Source organism: Mesocricetus auratus, unplaced genomic scaffold, assembly GCF_017639785.1.
Source record: "Mesocricetus auratus isolate SY011 unplaced genomic scaffold, BCM_Maur_2.0 Super-Scaffold_100024, whole genome shotgun sequence".
In the NCBI taxonomy this organism is placed as follows: Eukaryota; Metazoa; Chordata; class Mammalia; order Rodentia; family Cricetidae; genus Mesocricetus; species Mesocricetus auratus.
The window spans coordinates 29,942,775-29,963,079 of NW_024429205.1; the positions used below are offsets into that span (position 1 = coordinate 29,942,775).

At 43.7% G+C, this 20,305-nt stretch overlaps 1 protein-coding gene across 1 annotated transcript in view; it reads right to left on the bottom strand.

Moving 5' to 3' along the window:
• Positions 1-18,496, bottom strand: part of Sos1 (SOS Ras/Rac guanine nucleotide exchange factor 1) — a 77,587-nt gene extending 59,091 nt beyond the window's left edge. Inside the window, exon 1 of the mRNA XM_005073625.4 lies at positions 17,948-18,496. Within this exon, the coding sequence (XP_005073682.1) occupies positions 17,948-18,034 (87 nt within the window). The 5' untranslated portion in view covers positions 18,035-18,496. The remainder of the gene's footprint in view (positions 1-17,947) is intronic.
• Between the last annotated feature and the right edge of the window lie 1,809 nt (positions 18,497-20,305).

Here is a 20,305-nt window from a genome sequence, read left to right on the forward strand (position 1 = left end):
GTGGTGGTCAGAAGTGGGCATTAGAGTACTTGGAACAAGAGTTACAGACCATTGTGAGCTACTGTGTGTGCTAGAAACACAAATCAGGTCCTTGCAAGAGCAGCAATGCCCTTAACTGCTGAGCAGATCATCTCTCAGCCTTAGTAACAGGACGCCCCTCCCCCCAAAGAAAATACTAAAGCATCAATGACAGACACGAATAGGGATTTTAAATGATATGACAGCAAACCCTTTGGTAAGATCCAATCACTATGTTTAATCAAAGATGCTACTTCTAAAATTGTAAACTACCCAGAAGGACTGATTGGCTTCTATCATGATGGTTCACTGTATCTGTAGTAAATCCTAGCGTATTGTATAAAAATTTAATTGCTATTATTACCCATTCTGTATGAATTTCTGTCTGGCATAGGAATACTCAGGAAACCTGGGGTGAACTTCCAGAAAGCCGTGTGTTGACGTCTGTAGTAGAATATTATTTTCAGGTGTGTGACTTTTGTTTATGTTTCATTTGTTTAGCTCTGTGAAGCTGTGATTCTTTGCCTGTCTAAAACACCCGATGGTCTAATAAAGAGCTGAATGGCCAATAGCAAGGCAGGAGCAAGGACAGGAGGGGCTGGCAGGCAGAGAGGATACATAGAAGGAGAAACAAGAGAACAAGGAAAGGACATCAGGGGCCAGTGACCCAGCCACCCAGCTATCCTTCTTACTAAGGAAAGAGGTATGCAGGAATAGAAAAGGAAAACCCAGAGGCAGAAGATAAGTAAGAATAAGCCTCCGTGTGTGTGTGATTTATTTGGGAGCTGGGTGGTGGGCCCCTTAAAAACACAATAGAGTTCTCTTGAATCGTTAATAGCCCTTTCTGGCTAATTTCTCTCTAAAGAATTGAAAAGGCTGTAGACTGTATTCTATCATGTCTAAAGCCCAGATCTTCTACTTCCTGTGTGTGTGTGTGGGTGGGTGCGTGCACGCGTGCACCTTTGTGGTGCTATGTATGACACTGAGTGTGCAAGTACCTGTACATGCAGAGGCCAGACCAGGACACTGGTATCTCACTTTACAGCCTTCAGAGCAGGTCTCTCTGTGGACTGGAAGCTCTCCATTTTGACTAGAATGGTTGGCTGTGACTCCAGAGATCCAACTGTTTCAGCTCCCAGTGCAGATTACAGGTACCCAGTCATGCCTGGATTTGGTTTTTGTTTTAATATGGGTTTGGGGATTTAAACCCAAGAACTAATGGTTGCAGAACAAGTACTCTTACCTACTGAGCCATCTTCTCAGCCTTAAGTATAATGGAATCTAAAATGAGGTTTGTATTTTCAAAACCTTTACCATAAAAGCAAATAATAAAGATTTGATTATTCAAATCTCATTGTTATGATTATTAAGTCATAGTTGATGCTTCAGATTTTTATTTCTCTTCACTCCAGGGTTAATTTAAAAGGCAAGGCAAGAAGGGCCAGGGAGATGGCTCGTTAAGTAGAAGTGTCTGCTTCACAAACCCATGTGTGAGCTTTGGTAACTGGATGGAGTATAAAGATGAATTAAGGGCGTGGCACCACTGTCCTACCACCAGACACAATCACATAGGAAGCCTAGCTGCTACTGCTACTGAGCCTTGAAGTACGAGATGTCCCAGTGGACAAAGAATCCAGCCCTTTGGAAACAAAAGACCATCAAAGCACTAGAAACCTGCCAGGCGGTGGTGGTGCACGCCTTTAATCCCAGCACTCCGGAGGCAGAGGCAGGCGGATCTCTGTGAGTTCGAGGCCTCCAAAACAATACAGAGAAACCCTGTCTCGTAAACCCCCCCCCCAAAAAAAAGCACTAGAAACCACATGAAGATGCTGCAGCCCAATTAGACATCAGTCAAGAACCTCATCATCTTCTCGTGAGATACAGTAGGTATCCACAGTGACAGTCACCCAGATCCCAAAGGGACAGGAAGAAGGCCGTCTAAGACCTGATACATCCCTCAGTCTTCCTTATGTGGCTTTGTCTAAGGGATACCAAATAGACAGATAGGTTCCCTAAGACCAGGCACAGCCACATTCTTCCTCTGAGGAGTCAAAAGCTAATGTCAAAGTCACTGATTTGCACACATTCACCAATGCAACATGACACGGGGCAATGAGAACACCAATGTGTGCTGATGTTTAATGAGACACACCAAATATCAGGCAGTCTATGGAAGCAATGACCTTGGTACTGGAAGTAGTACTGAGTGTTTGTATTCCAAGAGCCAAGAATATGAACATAGTCATATTAGCCAAGGTCCAGTGATCAGTTAGACTTCTATAGTTGGTGAGGTTCCAGTAAGAGATCCTGTCTCAAAACATAATGAGGACAACTCCGGAGAAATGAAACCAAGGAGCCTCTGGTCTCCATAAGCACTGAGCAAACATAGTAGCCACCTGTAACCTCAGCACTCAGAAGGTGGGCAATCCATGGGACAAGCTGGTCAGCTAGCCAACAGCCTCAGCAAGCCAGCCTCAAGAGATAAAGTGAAGCATGACCAAGGAAAACACCTGACATCAGCAATGGGGCCAACCTTCACACATGCTCACCCACACACATGCCAAAAAATACATCACGTAGTAAAACAAAGCATGACAGCTATCTCTAAAACTTGAAGCATTAAAGAATTTATTTTAAAAGACACCAAAAAGGGGATACCTCCTTGTCAGTGCAACACACCTGAGTACGGGCCCAGAGACTTCAGATGCTGGAAGCACCCCTGGGTGCAGCAGCCAATACTGTGCAGCTCACTAGAGTGTGTGGCTGCACTTAGAGCTTTCTCGTTAACTATCAGAATCAGAAGATCATTAGGGTGAGGGAGGAGTTTCTCTTGGTAATTTTAAGATTCTGGTTTCACTTTAGGTATAGTTGAATAGGTCAAAGACTCCTAGCCACCTGTGGCAGCAAGAGAGTTAGTTGGTCCTGCTCCTTACCGGCTGCAGAAGTCAGGAAAGCGGACTCTGCACCTCACCTGGGAAATACAGAAGAGCTGGCCCTGGTGGGGTGGGGAGAAGACAGAGAAAGATAAAGGGGCCTGTCCCTGGCTACTTACTGCACAGGGCTGTGGGGAGGGGAGGTGCTGGAGTGTTCACCCAGGTGGTGAGGATGAGGGAGAGCCAGTGGGCTGACCAACTCAGCAGAGATCTGATTTGGCCCATCCCATCATCCACCCCCTTTTTGATCTGCTAGAGCATATGAAGAGGTCAGTCCTGCAGACTTAGTGCTGCAGGACCTCCATGACACAGGACAACAGATATCCAGTAAGGGCTAGCGTGGCAGAAACCAGAAGCCTGGAACCAGACTCTGCAATGAACACTTCCAAGTAAAAATGTATGACCAAAGGGTTTACTGTGTGGCTCACTGTGTCGTACTACAGTTTCCATGATGAGACTCTTCTTGCCCCCCCCTTTTAAATCTTATTTTGTTTTATCTTAGGGCAGAGGGTGGATACGAAGGGACAGGAAGATGAGTGGGATCGAGATGCACGATGTGAAATCCACAATCAATAAAAAGTTAATAAAGAAAAAATATTTATCTTGATTATGGAAGCAAGCCAAGAGCACCAACAAAAACTGAACAAATTTGAACATACAAAACATACAAGTCAGTGAATAATACTGGAAACCAACCACAAAGACACTGCACAAGAAAATGCCCAGCCAAGTAATTACAGTGTAATCTGCTTAAGAGATCAGAATGGGGAGCCAATAAAGAAAACAAAAAATTTTAAATAATAGAGAAAACCCTGTTTTAAAGCTGGGAGTGGTTACTCATACTCAGGAAGCGAAGGCAAGAGGACTGCTACAAGTTCAAGCCCCGCCTGTGCTATATAATAAGGTTAGGGCCAGCCTGTGCTACACAATGAGGTTAGGGCCAGCCTGTGCTATATAATGAGGTTAGGGCCAGCTTGGGCTATATAATTAGGTTAGGGCCAGCTTGGGCTATATAATGAGGCTAGGGCCAGCCTGTGCTATATAATGAGGTTAGGGCCAGCTTGTGCTATATAATGAGGTTAGGGCCAGCCTGTGCTATATAATGAGGTTAGGGCCAACTTGGACTATATAATGAGGTTAGGGCCAGCCTGTGCTATATAATGAGGTTAGGGCCAGGCTGTGCTACATAATGAGGTTAGGGCCAGCCTGTGCTATATAATGAGGTTAGGGCCAGCTTGGGCTATATAATGAGGTTAGGGCCAGCCTGTGCTATGAGTGAAACCATCTTTAAAACTACATGCAGGGGATGGAGAAATGACTCAGCAATTAAAAGTACTTGCTGCTCTTGCAGAGGACCCAGCAACCACATGGTGAATCACAACCAATATAACTCCAGTTCCAGGGGATCTGACACCCGCTTCTGACCTCAGTGAACACCAGGCATGCACATGGTACAGCCATACATGCAGGTAAGATACCCACCCACATAAAATGATTTTAAAATGTTATTTCAGCTTGAGAATGGTGTTTTGTGCTTACAATCCCAACACTCAGGGAACTAAAGCATGAGGACTGCCAACAGTGTCATGCCAGCCTGGGCTATATGAGAACTTGTCTCAAAAATAAAGAACTTTTCAGATATTAATTTCATTATTCTTTAAACCAAGCTGCTAAGCTATGTTCACTGCTTGTATGGCAGACTTCAAAAGTTTAAGAGCTTTAAAGAGGGTGAGAGATGATTTGAAGCTAGGCACACTTGTCGCCCTAGGAGAGGATCCAGGTTCATTTCCCAAACCCTTAACTACAGTTCCAGGGGATTTGGTGCTTGTTCAGGAAAAAAAAAATGCATAAAACAAATCCTTTTTTAAAAATCAAGAGAATACCAACAAGCTATGGTAGCACATGTATATAATCTAAATTTTTGGGAGGTGGAGGCTGAAGTATCAGGTGTTCAGGGTCAACCTGGGCTACATTCTGTCTTAAAAATTAAAAAAAAAAAAGAGGCTCGTGGGATACCTTAGCAGGTGTCTTATTTAGGGTTTTACTGCTGTGAAGAGACATTTAACTGGGGCTGGCTTACAGTTCAGATGTTTAGTCCATTGTCATCATGGCAGGAAGCATGGTAGCATGCAGGCAGGAGCTGCAGCAGTAGCTGGGAGTTCTATATCTGGATCCACAGGCAGCAGGAAGAGGCTGAGACACACTGGACAGGCTTGAGCTTCTAAGACCTCAAAGCCCACCCCCTAATGGCATACCTCCTCCTACAAGGCCACACCTCCTCCAAGGCCACACCTCCGAAGAGTGCCACTCTCTATGGAACTATTGGGGCCATTTTTATTGCAGTTGCAGTAGGATCTGGAATTCAAGGCCAGCCCCAGCTATACAGTGAGACCCTGTCTTTAAAATATTAATATAATATAGAGTGGGGGTCTGAGGCTGGAGTGAAATCAACAGTCATTACCATTCTTTACCTCCATGGTACTTTGATCAGCACTAGATTAGCTTTCTAGTCCTAGCAAAGGCTCAACAGCAAGCAGGGTTTGGAGGTGTAGATAGGTAGATCTGAGTTCAATGCCAGCCTGGCTGACATACTGAGGCCCTGTCTCAAACACCCAGCATCCCTATGGGTAAGATGGCACTGTGTGCCTTTCAGAGCCTCAGGAGCAGCTCTGTGTAGGACACTAAACCTGGCAGGCTGAAGGTGTGGCTAACCTTAGGCACTACGGTTTCCTGTGGATATATCTCAACAACATAAGGAATGAACTGGAATAAACTTTGTTAATACAGTCTACTCTATGTGATGATCATGGCCATTCTTCTGATCCACCCACCTGTTGAATTGTGAATGTGAAAGGAAAGTATATTATGTGTGAATATGTATTAGTCAAGTCAGAATGTGCATTTTGCATTACTAAATTAAATAAAATACTTCTTTTAAAAGATACAGTCTTTCTACATACAGCTCTGTCTGTGTATTTGAAACATAATTTACAGCCATCACTTAAATAGCAAATTTGCATTAATTATTAAGTCTTTGTAACTTGCTTGTTTTTCAGACAGGCTCTCATATAGCCCATGCTGATCTTGAATTGAATAAGTAGCTGAGGATGACCTTGAACTCCTGATCCTCCTGCCTCAACCTCCCAAGTGCTGTGATTAATAAGACGTGTACTTTGGGGGCTGGAGAGATGGCTCAGAGGTTAAGAGCACTGACTGCTCTTCCAGAGGTCTTGAGTTCAATTCCCAGCAACCACATGGTGGCTGACAACCATCTACAATTCAATCTGATGTATATGTAATAAATAAATAAATCTTAAAAAAAAAAAAAAAAAGACGTGTACTTTAATACTTTAAATAAATACTTTTTTAAAAATCCACAATAAAACTTCCGAATCCTGTTATCATCAGAAAGATTTTATAAGATATAGAATCTTTGCCGGGCAGTGGTGGCACACGCTGTAGGGAGATCTTAGGCACCTGTAGTGCTGACCACGCCAGTTTGGGCAGGGTCACAGTTATGCAGAAGATGCAGGGATAAAGAGCTCAGAGAAAGGGGACTCCTCTCTTGAGGTTCCAGTCTGGTCTAGGAGAGCAGCGGAGTGCTGACCTTGAGTTTTCCGCTTCTCATGTAAGTGGTTTCCCCCTAATAAATATCATAAAACATCCTTGTACTGTGTAGGTTAATCTTCCTCAATAAAAAGCCTTTAATCCCAGCACTCGGGAAGCAGAGGCAAGAGGATCTTTGCGAGTTCCAGGACAGCCAGGACTGTTTCACAGAGAAACTGTCTCAAAAAACAAAAACAAACAATATATATATATATATATGCACACACACACACACACACATATATATGTATAAAACCTTTATTCGGTGCAGATGTGTATGTGTGCACATGTGTTATAACACAGTATCTATGCCTAAAGAAAACATGCTTTCCCTACTGTTTTTAACAAATCTTGGTCATTTCAGGATGTAAATGTGATTATATGGTAAAGTCCAATCAGAATGAAGTGACAAATTTTCTTTCCAAGTTTTAACTGATTGCTCCCATAAAAGATAAAGACAAACAGCTAATTAAATTCTGACTAAAAGCATAGCTTGATTTCATGTCAATGAAACTAGAAGAGAAAAAACTACTATCCTTGCCTTTGTGTGAGGTCTTTTTCTTATTTTGAAGTTGTCTTGATTTCTCATTGCTTGATGTTGAAATTAAGAACAATATTTGAATTTTTAAAAACATATGACCAAACTTATTGGAATTACTTCATTAGTCTTAAAGGTTGATGAGTAAGCAAGTTCTGAGTATTGTAATATTGATTAATCTTTTTCCAAGCAGTCTTGTCTTACATAATAGCTAGAAAGAATCAGTGTTTTAGTTGGTATTTCAAATAACCGGTATTTCAAATAACCTTTCATAATTCTAAGTATTTGTTTGTTTATTATTTTGGTGTGTGGAGCAGAGAATACCCAGGGCCACGTGTATTCTAGGTAAACATTACTTTATCTATAGTCCCCTTTCTAGGTTTTTAAATAGTTAGTTAGCTTTGCTCTCAATTAAATATTCCTTATTGACATGTAGCACATGGTTATTTGTAAGTACAAAATATTTGCATTTTTCTTATGTCTAAATATCAGGACCAGCTTTATAGTTGCATCTTTTAAATTATATTAGTGTGTGTGTGTGTGTGTGTGTGTGTGTGTGTGTATGGTGTGGGTTGGGGTGTGTTAAAGAAAGCTGTTATTGCATGTGGGTATTATTACACCCAGCTACACCATTACTTTTTAGAGTCACATCAATAAAAAAAACATTTTATTTATTTTGTGTGCACACATGGGAGGGGTACATGTATACATACCACAGGCAAATGGCTCAGTGGGAAGGTACTGGACAGATGCACAACCCTGACCTGAATTCAATCCCCAGAGCCCATGAAGGCAGAACAACTTAAGTGACTCCAGAGTTGTCCTAGACATACATGCATGTCCCCCACCCATGATCTACCCATAACACAGACACAATGATAATAATAAATAAAAATTAAACCTTAATTGTGAAATAATGCATTTTAAAGAGAACATAATTTGGGCTGGAGAGATGGCTCAGTGGTTAAGAACACTGACTGCCCTTCCTGAGGACCTAGGTTCAATTTCCAGTACCCACATGACAGCTCACAACTGTGTGTAACTCCAGTTCCAAGAGATCTGACACCCTCACACCGACATACTCAAAGGTACAACACCAGTGCACATTAAATAAAAAACAATCAAATTTTAAAAAAAGTTTTAAAAAGGTACACAATTTAACTAAAGACTTGTTAACTCTTTTTTTTAATATAACATTTTTATCGATTATCTGGAAATTTCACTTCATGTACCCCAATCATACTCAGTTCCCAGTCCTTCCTTGTCTGTCACCACCCTTGTGACCCCCCCTCCAAAAAAATAAAAATAAAAAATAAGAAAAAAAAGTTCAACTTGTGTTACCTATATATTCACAGGAGCATGGTCAAACTCCCAGAGGCCTGCGTCAAATAGAACTGAGTCCCTTCCTGCACGCCCTCCAGAAGCCATCAATTCTTTTTTTTTTTTTTTTTTGGTTTTTCGAGACAGGGTTTCTTTGTGGCTTTGAAGGCTGTCCTGGAACTCACTTGGTAGTCCAGGCTGGCCTCGAACTCACAGAGATCCGCCTGCCTCTGCCTCCCGAGTGCTGGGATTAAAGGCGTGCGCCACCAATGCCCGGCCGCCATCAATTCTTAATTCCTGTCTATGCTGCTACTTTTTGGGGGTAGGAGAGTGGGGGTAGGGTTGTTATAGAACACTTCCAAGGCCCTCCCCCTCAACTGTGCATCTGTAGTCATCGATATCATAGTAAAAGTAGCTTCCTTGCTCTTCACAGTCAGAGGGAGCAAAGATCATGGACCTCAACATTGTTTCTAGTGACAGCACAGACCACAAACACAGTTCCAGACTGCAGTAGGACCACAGACCCAGACAAAGCCCCCAGAGGTAGCCTGGACCTGGACATCAACATGGCCTCAGGTGGCAGAGCTGGACACCCACATCAACATGGCCTCAGGCTGCAGTACTGATCTTGAACATCGCATGACCTTTGGTGGCAACATGTGGCATGGACATTAATACAGACCATGGCCACAGAAGGACCACAGGCACAGACATGGCCATCACTGGCAGCATGGACACAGACATCATTACCATGGTCCCTGGTGTCAGCGCACCCTGAGACAAGGCTTGCTAACTCTTAGAAGAACAGGTGGTGTATTCTCAAACAATCTTGAATGATGGACCCTACTTTTCCCATTGTACAAATAATTAAGGACTATATGCATGCCATTCTGACATAGATGGGGAATTTAAAACATGATTTAAAACCACTTCTTTAATTTGATAGCAATGTGACTCTGTAAAACTGTAACACTGGGCATAGTGCCAGAAACCTGAGACCCAGCACTCTAGATGTTAAGGCAGGAGGATCAGGAGTTCAAGGTCATCCTCAGCAACTTATTCAAGATCAGCATGGGCTATATGAGAACCTGACTGAAAGACAAACAAGTTACAAAGACTTAATAAATAATGCAATTTGCTATTAAAGTTATGACTATAAATTGTTTCAAATACACAGACATCTAGGACCACACAGAGACCTTGTCTTGGAAAAGTAAAAATTAAAATGCTTTAAAAGAAATGTAACTGGGGATCACTGACTTGTATCATAGCTCTGAAAACCTTACTGAGTGTGTGAATTTCTATCTATGACATGTCACTTTAAATTCTGTGGACACATAGAAAGTTTATCTGACTGGCACTCTTACCAGACAGAACAGGAAAAGAGTAAGTAGAGCAAGAGGAAAATATGGAATTAGCCAGAAAAGAAATTTCAATAATATGCCTAGGTGACTTCTGGACAATTAGGAAATATAGAAAGTAAACTTTATAAATAGCATTGTATGTATCCTGGCAGCATTATAGAAGTTTCAATCATGTTAATCTAGAAATTAGAGCTTTTCCAAATGCTGAAACTTCTGACAGAAATTTGACAGTTTTTCAAAAACACAGTACATTTTTTAGGTTTATTTATTTTGTATTATGCATGAGTACTCAGCTTACTTACGTTTGTGCATCATGTGCATGTCTGAAGGTCAGACAAGAGCATCAGATTCCCTGGAAATGCAGTTATGGGTAACTTTGAGTTATCATGCAGATACTGGAAACCAAATGTGGGTCCTCTACAAAAACAGCAGGCTCTTAACCACTGAGCCATCTCTCTAGCCCTTAAAATACATTTTAAAAGAAAAAAAGAAATAAACTGACATGGGTTTTAAGACATAAGATTCAACAATTTTGGAATAACTTTTTAAAATACAGTTCTTTATTCCCTAGTGTGTTGTGTATATATGTGTAGTCACACATACCTAGGAGAGCATATAAAGGTCAGAGGACAATTTGCAGTTTAATTAACTCAGATCACTAGGCTTGGTTCTCTGAACCCTGCATAGTGGTGCACACTATTCCCAGCGCTCAGCCTGCCCACACAGTGAGACCCTGTATCAACAACAATCCACTCTCTGACCTCCATACGAATGCTGCAGAGTAGGTATGCCTATGCGCATGCATGCACGCACACACATATGCACAAAGCACATACACGCCTGTGCGCACAAACAAATGCAAGCACACATGTACACACACGTACACATGAACGCAAGCATGCACGAATGTCTATACACCTGCATGTATGCATGAATGCACACACACACATACATATGTACATATGTATGCACATTTTACCAAAAAAAAATATAGGCATGGAACAGCCAGAGGCAACTGAACAAATTCTACAGCAACCAATATTATCAGGACACTTTCTCCCACGTGTACACTAACCTCCAGCTCCACTGGAAAATTAATGAAGTTGAACGTTATGAGGAATTTCACCCATGTAAGGATTCAGGCATTGTGCTGGTCCACCTGTCACCTGGCAGAAGGCACTCAGGCAAACTCTGGTCAGCCCTGGGCTCCCTGAGTACTAGTCTGCAGGCAGGTGCAAAGGACCCCTTTAAAAGACAGACTCCATTCACTTAAGCTCTTTCTGGCTCTCTTTCCTGCTGTTCCTTTGGGGCAGACAGAACTTTTCCTGTCTCCCTCTTTGCTTGAGTCCTCAGTCTCTGTTTACCTCTTTTCTCTTTCCTTCCCCACTTCCCTTTCTAATAAAACACCTCACTAAGCCCTGTCTGCTTGGCATGTTTGTGCCAAGGTTCCCCTAGAGCATTATTTTAACAACCTGCCCATTTGTTTCTGTCTGCCTTAGTCACTTCTAAGGCTGTACTGAGTTTTCGTAGTAACTATCTAGGCATCACTGAAACTGTTTTCCTTTGAGTTACTGTTCTATCTGTGGTTTTATAAACTGCAGATTTAAATGTATGAATGGCTATCACACTATGAAACAAAGTTCACTTGACTAGCTGAAGCAGAAATGTATACCATTAAATTCTAGTGAAAATTGTTTTTATTTTTTAAAGAATTTAGCATATCTTTTATTGTATTTTAACATAAGAAGTGTCAGGGGACCAAACTGCCTACTTTACATGAGACAATTTTTAACTGAATTATCCCAAATCAGGCAATTCACAGCCAGGGATGACCTGGCTGACCACAACAATGGGCCTCTCGGATCTGCTGGAGGCAGTGTACCTGACTAAGGGTCCCAGGCACTGCACGCTAAATCCAGCGCTGTGTTTGTGCAGTAGCCATGACTGTAACTAGCTCCTCCCAGTCAATCACTGAGCATGGCAAATATATTAAGGCAGACCAATGTTCCTCAGAGATGTGGCATTCCTATGAAAGCCAGGTTTCACTCAAAGACTTCCTGAGGCCTTGGCAAATTTTCCTTAGCACTATACTAAAATCCAAGACACATTTTCTTCCTTTTTGGTTTGGTGTTTGAAACATGGTCTCACTATTTTTGGCTGATCTGGAGCTTGCAATGTAGCCCAGGCTGGCCTCTCACACACAGAGATTGGCCTGCCTCTGCCTCCAGGGTGCTGGGGTTAAAGGCGTGTGCCATCACAGCCAGCAGTCTAAAACACTTAAAGCCAAAATTCCCCCTTGCTTACTTCCCTCCTTCATTTGGAGTCAGGCTTGCATCGTTTGTGACAACTATGTCTGTCTCCTGCCCCTTTTCTCTCACAAGCATTTCACCTAATACCACATATATTTAACTTATTGGCAGTGATAAGATTTTTAAAAATCTTATTTTTAAGACTTTTTTGTTTGGTTGATTGGTTGGTTTTTTCTCTGTAGCTTTGGAGCCTGTCCTGGAACTTGCTCTGTAGACCAGAACTCACAGAGATCCACCTGCTTCTGCCTCTGAAGTGCTGGGATTAAAGGCCTGCACCCAAAAGACTTATTTATTTTATGTACATTGGTGTTTTGACTGCATGAATGTCTGTGTGAGGGTGTCAGATCCCCTGGCACTGGAGTTACAGACAGTTGTAAGCTGACATGGGTGCTGAGAATTGAACTCTGGAAGAGAAGCAGCCATTGGGAATGGGACCCACATGGTGGGATCTAACTCAGATTAGCAGACATAGTGGCAAGCACCCTTACTTAAGGAGCCATCTCGATGGTTTCTTATTTTCTTCCAAATGTACTTTTCCTTTTATCCTTTTCTTTCATCTTTCATCACCATTAAGACTCTTAAGTCATAAACCTAGGAATCTTCTTTGATGCCTCTGACTGCCCTGTCCTTCAATCACCAATATGCTTCTAAATCTCTAAAAATTTGTCCCTTTACTCTATTCCCACAGCAAGCACTCAGGAAGCAGAGTCATGAGGACAAGTTCAAGGCAAGTCAGAGCTACATGAGGCCCTGTCTCAAAAAGAATATTTGGGACTGTGAAATGGGTCGCTTGCCGCCATGTCAGAGTCTGAGCCAAGGGATCTGTGTGGCAGAAGAAAAGATTCGTTTGAGTTGTCTTCCGACTCCACATTCATGCATGCATGTGCACACATGCACAAACACATAAACACAATTTTACAATGTTTAAAAGAACATTTATGGCAGCTTTTAATAGCTACCAATTTAAAGCATTAGATATTCATTGACTAGATAAACAAACTGTGACATAGTCACATGATGGAAAAAAGGACTGAATTCTTAAAGCATAATCTCAAATGCCTCAGTAAAAATAAACACTACTTGAATCCATTTACATGATGTTCCAGAGCAGATGAGGTTAACCTATGGTGGGACAATGAAAGATTACAACAATGGCTATGCCTGGGCATAAAGGGAACTTTAAGAGCCACAGTAATAGTCTACACTTTATTAGAGACTTTGGTAGTATACATTCATTAAGCAGTACAAATAACATCTGTATATCCCACTGTACATAAACTTCTTATAAAAACAAAAGGAACTGTAAAACTAAAAAAAGCCACTGATTTCTAGTTATTGATGCAGGTAGAACTTTTAGGAATGCGTGCTTACACCTGCAAGTATAAAATTCATCAGGATATCAGATAAGTGCCTAGTGTGGAGGTACACCCCATCTCTCTGAGTTTGGCACAAGCCTTAAAAAAATCAGATAAGCTGGACAGAGCAGCTCATCACTGAATGGGAGGGGCTGGGACAGGATGGTTGTCACAAGTCTGAGACCAGCCTGGGCTTCACAGTGAGTTCCAGGCTCCACTGTCAGAGACTGTCTCAGAGCAAAACCATAGATTGATGGGAGGTAAGAGTGGGCAGACATGTGATAAAGCAGCCACGGTGAAAGAGTAATAGAACCTAAGATGGTAGCTATATTGGTATTCATTGAGAAACAACCAGACAACAATAAACTGTACATATCTAACTTGTATAATCTGAGAGTACCTAGCATATACCGACATATGATACCATTAGCACAATCAAGATAAGTAAACATAAAAGTCTCTTCCACTTTGTTATTGTTATTTCAGAGTCTCAAGCTCCCTATATAGTTAAGAATGACCTTAACTCCTGATCCTCTGCCTTCACTTCACTGTGATGGCAGGAGTATGAGACAGTTATATAGAACATGCTGTTTTAGTTTGGCTTTATCAGTTATTAAGTGGGCTGGCCATACTGCCATGTATATCAGTAACCTGAATTCCTTTTTATTCATATGTATGATATTTAGAATGTTGTTTGGAGCGGGACAAACCTACCACAAATATTCATATGTATGTTTACCAGTAATGTAAATTGAATGCAGGATCTCGTACACACCAGGTCTACTATCCACTTATACCACTGTGCTACAGCCCCCGTCCTTTCATTACTTTTTATTTTGAGACAAGTTCTTGCAAAAGTTGTCCTGACTGGCCTTGAGTGTTTAATTTTCCTGCATTGATCTCCTGAATAGCTGGGATAATGGGCTTGTACTACCAAACCTGACTTGTATACAAGTGTTTCTATAGACAAAGACCTCATCTACCTCAGACTTCCAAATCTGCTGCATCAGGTATCAAAACTCAGCTGGAGAAATATGCCTAAACAGTCCAAAAGGCCTTTAAAGTCAACACGACTGTAAGCAAACTTGAAAAGATTCTTTTCCACTTCCTTAACATTTCTGCAGTCATTAGTGAGGGGCTAAGTCCTGACAGTTCTGCCTTTTCAATACCACTCACATAGCAAATGAGTGTCTCTCTTAGATAACCTTAGTAAACCAGGCTGTAGCTTCTCTCCCTTACCCTAGGTCCCATTCTTCCCTTTCCTTGACCAAAATTCAAATCAAGTGTTAACTTCCTCATTGGCCAGATGTGCTAGACCATACTTATAACCCAGCACTAGGGTGGTTGAGCTAGGACAGCTAAGCTGCACATAAGACTAGTCTGGGCTACAGGATGAGACTGTCTGAAAAAACAAAACCCTTGCTTAAAAAGGAGTTTTCTCTCTAGACATACCTGCTACCACCTTTTTTAATTATGGCATTTATCCTTAGTGCCAAGGGCAAATACTTGTTCTGAGACAAGCATCATGTATTTGTGGGATGTATTTGTGATAAATGTAGTAGGACCATGAGTCCTAATAAATATATTCAGGAAAAGTAGCAGCCCTATCTAGAAAGATTCTGATAGGAAATCAAATAGGAAGGTCAAGGTAGAGCCATCTTATAAATTCCATGCTAAAAACATTTTAACTTCAAGAACATCAACAATTGTGAACAAATGTTTAACACTTTCAAAGGTATATTAGAATGGCTGAAATATGTAAAGGCAAGTGGGCTGGGGCAAGGGACTCAGTTGAGAGACTATCACAGTCATCCGGGAGAGGAAACTCCGAGCAGTTCGGACAGCAGATTACAAACGCATGTTAGACGTTGATAAATGTAAGGTTTTGCCTGAAGGTGGGCAGCAGGACACAGAGAAGAGGCAGGGTGACTTCAGAGTTTTGAGTCAACCAAATAAAATTCCAAAGCCATTAACCAAGAAGTTAAAAACTGGTGGGGGTGAAGGGGGGTAGTTTTATTTTGAGTATCCCTTTACGCACTTGGCAACATTTCCAAATAACTTTAACCACTGACAAACTAAAAGTAACATACAAAGACTAAAAATTCAAACTGCCAAACCAAAATGAAGTTTTACTAAGTTACAATGTTGCTTTAGGAGCTTTTAAAATGTAGCAATAAACTCAAAAGACTCACACAAAAGCACTTGTTCAAAATAACTCCTAATAAGTGTCAGGCACAGCCAGAATAAGAAGTCTAGCAGGATAAGGTAATATTCCTATTTTCTGGTTGGGGATTGAGAGTATGGATAGGGAAACTGGAACTTCAAATTCACTGCTGTGTTAAGACAGGATGCTAGGAGGAAACAATGGAGCACTATCCAACTCAGCCTCGAGGCTTTGGGGAAAAAAAATCTCTGAGGTGGAGTAGTATTAGACCAGATAAAAGGAACAACCTGTCCAAAAAGCCTCTGGTAAGAAAAGGCATAGCTAAGAATTATACAATAGTTTAAAGTCTGAAGAAAGAGCTCAAGATAAGGACACACCCACACAAAACGTCCAAGGACACATCTACATGAAATGCCCAGCACACAGATGATAATTCAGTAATTTTAAGCTACAAGAGCATATTCAGATTATGAGAAATATGTCCAATCTTGTCTTAGGTGTTTGAAGAGCATTGTAGGTGAGAATTTAAATAAGAACCTTAACCTTAGGATGATTCTGTAAACACATTACTTCTGCAGGGATAGCTCTGCTTGAAGCGGAAAACCAACCAAGCACGAGGCTACAGAACATGAGCAACACTGTGGTAAACTGGAAACATCGCTTTCTAAAGAAGGCAGCCATTTACAACTCTAGTAATTCACTGTTGTGTGAAAATGGCAAGACTGTCTATAATTCAAGAAAAAAATAGGAATTCAGTTTGTATGTGCTATTTCTCATAAGATAGTGGCAACTAATGGCATAAATTGAAAAACAAAAACACCACAATGCCAGCCAAACAAAAGGTGTCTGTCAGTAGATCTGAGCAAGGACCACCCATGTGGCAGGTTAGTGAGGTCTGCCAATTCTGCACTGCACTTTCCACCACTCCAAAGGTTTCCTTTAGGAGCTCCTTGCTCTTAAACTAAATACCCCAAACTGGTAATGTTCTGTGAGGGCTTTTATACATATAAATCAACTCTTCTCTCTCATCTTGTCAAGATACCAAGCTTCAAGCATCATGAGACATACTTCTCCACTTCTACAAGCTAAGCAGTCAAGTGTGCAGGTAAACCAATGTAAAAGCGGAGTAAGGCCTCATGGGATCATTAATGAACAAAGTAGGCACGTCAAAGTGGTCTCTGATTTCCATAGAAAACACCACAGAGGTTTGTAAGCAGTGAGACACTTGAGGATAGAGATCAGTAACTTAAATATGAAAAATAAAAGCAAAGTTTTCCGGCAGTTTCCACCATAAGACACCAACAGGGGAAGGGATGAACAGGGCAAAGGAGAAACTAAAAGTTGCTGGCCTTTGAGGACTATGAAACACCTTTCTAAACTCTGGTATAATAAAAGCCTCCACACAACGGTAAACACTCTAAATTCTCAATTGAAACAAAGCTGTATTTTTCAAAGATAGCTTGAAAACTATGTGAGCAATAAGAAATCTAGATTAAAACTACTGAAAGAGTAAAGCAATTTTTACAGGTAAGGCAAACTAGAGAAAACACAATCTGGTTGTTTTATAATCCATTCAAACACTTAGTACAGTATCTACTAAGTAACAGTGAAGCTTTGGAAGCTTTTAAGATTTAGCCACTAGCAAACTAAAAAACAAACAAAGGCTAAAAATTCAAAATGCCAAACACAACGACAGACTGTTCACAGTGTTGCTTTAGGAGATTTTAAAATGTAGCAACATTTTCAAATAATTTACTTTAACCACTGGAAAACTCGAAGTAACACACAAAGACTAGAAATGTAAAACGCCAAAGCAAACAAGGGTTCCAAGAGTCTCAGACTCCCCAGAAGAACCCATCTGAACACAGTGGCATGAGCATCACCCCTGCAATGGGGGTGGGGGAGTGTCAAGAGAACCGGGAGTTATGACTGAGGGCGAGCAAAGCCAAGCAGGCCATGTTCTCGCTGGCAGGCTACCTTGCAATTACTTAGCAAGCACTGTGGCCAGGGTACTCTCCAGCCCGTAAGAGCGCCTTGGACTCCTAAACCGGGAGGCTGACCGCAGCTCGCTAAGACCGAGAAGCCAGGCAGTGGCCTTCTCTGACCTCCACGGTAAACCGAGGCTCCTCCAGCCGTCTCCTCCGCGCTTGGATTATCCCGATCAGCCCTCCCCGACTGTGTGCGGCCTTCCCACGCGCCCCGGGCGAGTGTCAACAGCTGGAGCGGCCGGGCGCGGGGACCCCGCCGACCCGGGAGAGAGTCGGGGGTGCGCGCCCCGCCTCCCCGCCCTCGGCCTGCCCCGCGCGGACCGCAGCCGGGAAGCGGGCTCGGCGCTCCTACCTTTTTCAGCGCAGGCACCAGCAGCCCCCGCCACTTGGGCGCGTTCTCCTCGCTGAAAAACTCGTAGGGCAGCTGCTGCGCCTGCATGGTGCCCTCGGGACGCCTCGGGGCGGCAGCGTCTCGCGGCGCGGAGCAGGGCCGCAGCCCGCGCACTGCCCGGCACCCTCGGGGCGCCGCGCGGCCCGGCTAGCGCTGGCGAGGCGGCTGGGGGGCGAGGCCCGCGGCCGGACACCCACCCGACACGCGAACCGGTCGCCGAGAGCCAGCGCAGCCCGGCGGTGGCATCCCGCACGACCGCCCCGGGGCAGGCTCCCTGCTCCGCCCCGGGCCTCCCTCCGCCTCCCGCACCCGGGACTGCGCTCCCCGGCACGGCCTGGGCCGCCGAGAGACGGCGCGTGGAGGGACGTTCTAGCCGGTGGCGCCCGGTCGCTCGCGGGGAAGTCGGGCGCGAGGCTCGGAGCGGGGCGGAGCCCGGGGGCCGGGGTCGGGCGGGGGCGGGGAAGGGCCCGAGTTCGCTGCCGGGTAGCCCGGCCGCTGCGCTCCGCCGCCGCCGGTGGAGCGCAGGAGCTTCCTACTAGCGAACTGAACCTGCCCGCGACTGAGCATGCGCCGCCGGCCCGGGCCGGCTCGCTCCGGGTTTTCCGGCCGCCCGCCCGCCCGCCCGCCCGCCGATGAGGAGGGGCGCGCGCAAGAGGCTGGGAGGGCACTGCAGGGGCGGGGCCGAGGGACCCTGAAGGCGAACCCCGGACCGGAGGGCCAGGGCGTGAGGGTGTGCGAGCAGGCAGAGCGCCCCCTTTGTGTGGTCCCGGAGCCCGGAGCCCACCCTGCTCCGGGAGATCCTGAGACCCTGGGTCTCAGAAAAGGGGTGTGTGTACTTTGTTCCCGGCGTGAAGATAAGGAGTGCCCTGAGCATGCACTGTGTACTAAACAGATTGCACAAAAGATAGGTTCCTTCTCACAAAAACTACTGCTCAGTATTTGCTCGGTGGGAGGAGAGCTCGTCCTGTTTCCCTTGTCCTTTCCATAACATGAAAACGTGTACGTGTGATAGTTATTGACCAGGTATACTCAAACCCGCAGGCGTTTAGGTATGGGCCTAGTCCGCCCCGCTTTGCATCTTTCATGGCTTCAGCTGGATAATTAGCTTCTGGAAAAAAACTTTCTGTTTTGTTTGTTCCTTCCTGGTACACGACCCAGAGTAGGGACATGAAGATCCTGGATTGCTATAGAAGCAGTGTCTACGGATTGTCCTTCCATCCCAGGGATGCAGACGCTTACAGTAGTGGCATTGTGCAACACCGTGCCACGCTACGCTTTATCATCGAACGCTCTCCCAGGAAAGTGCCTTTTTAGTTCTCAGAGTTTTCATTTCATAGATGAGAAGGCAGTTCGAAGAACAGCCTGGGCTCAAATTGACATTATGTCCAGCTGTTTTGGAATACAATAGACAAGATCTCACAGATAAAAAAATGTTTGAAACTAGCGCTCTTAATCTTTAGATGACCTCCTAGAATCTGAACGAACTCTTCACATCTTCCCTTTTATAATATGCACACAAAATGTACACATCATTCCAAACAACCCCCCATACTTTGAACGTGTTCAAGACGACATTTTGAAGTCCATCGGTAAACCATCTGAGTTACAGCAGAGCTGGCAAAATGACTCGGCCAATAAACGGCTCTTACCCCCATGCGTGAGAACCTGAGAGTTCTGTCTCAGGAGCACACAGGAAAGAGAAAGACTGACTGCTCAAGAGTTGTCTTTCGGCCTGCATACATGTTCAGTGGCAGGTCCTCCACACACAGATTCTTTAAAGAGAGAGGCGGTGGAACCACAGCTTGGGAAGGGGTTGGAAAAGGAGTTTCAGAGACCAACAAACATATCAGTTATTTTCAGCGACTGGTTTGTGTGGTTCAAAGTGACTGGACCAAATTGGCTCTCTGTAGAAAGTGTATCCTGGCTCCTCGTTACTATTAAATACATTTCACGGTGAGAGCGGTGGCCTAGGATCCCAGCTTTTGGGAGGGAGGCAGAGAGAGGTACAAGGACAATCTCAGCTACACAGGGAGTTAGGTCCAGGCTAGCCAGCGCTATCTCAGAAACTAAAGAGTAACCTCAAAGTTCTGCACCTGACTCCTGCTTAAGAAATTCTTAACATTTCCTCACAACGGTCAATCACAGTCCATCAGACTCTGGTCACACTGGCCTTGTTAATTCCCGGAAAACAACGCTCCCGCGACCATGGCTTTTCCCAATCTGGAGCACCCAGCTGTCCACGTGACTGGTCTTTTCTGATGAGTTTAGTTAACTACCATCTCTTAGAGTCTACCATGAGTCCTATGTCAGTCTTTCCCA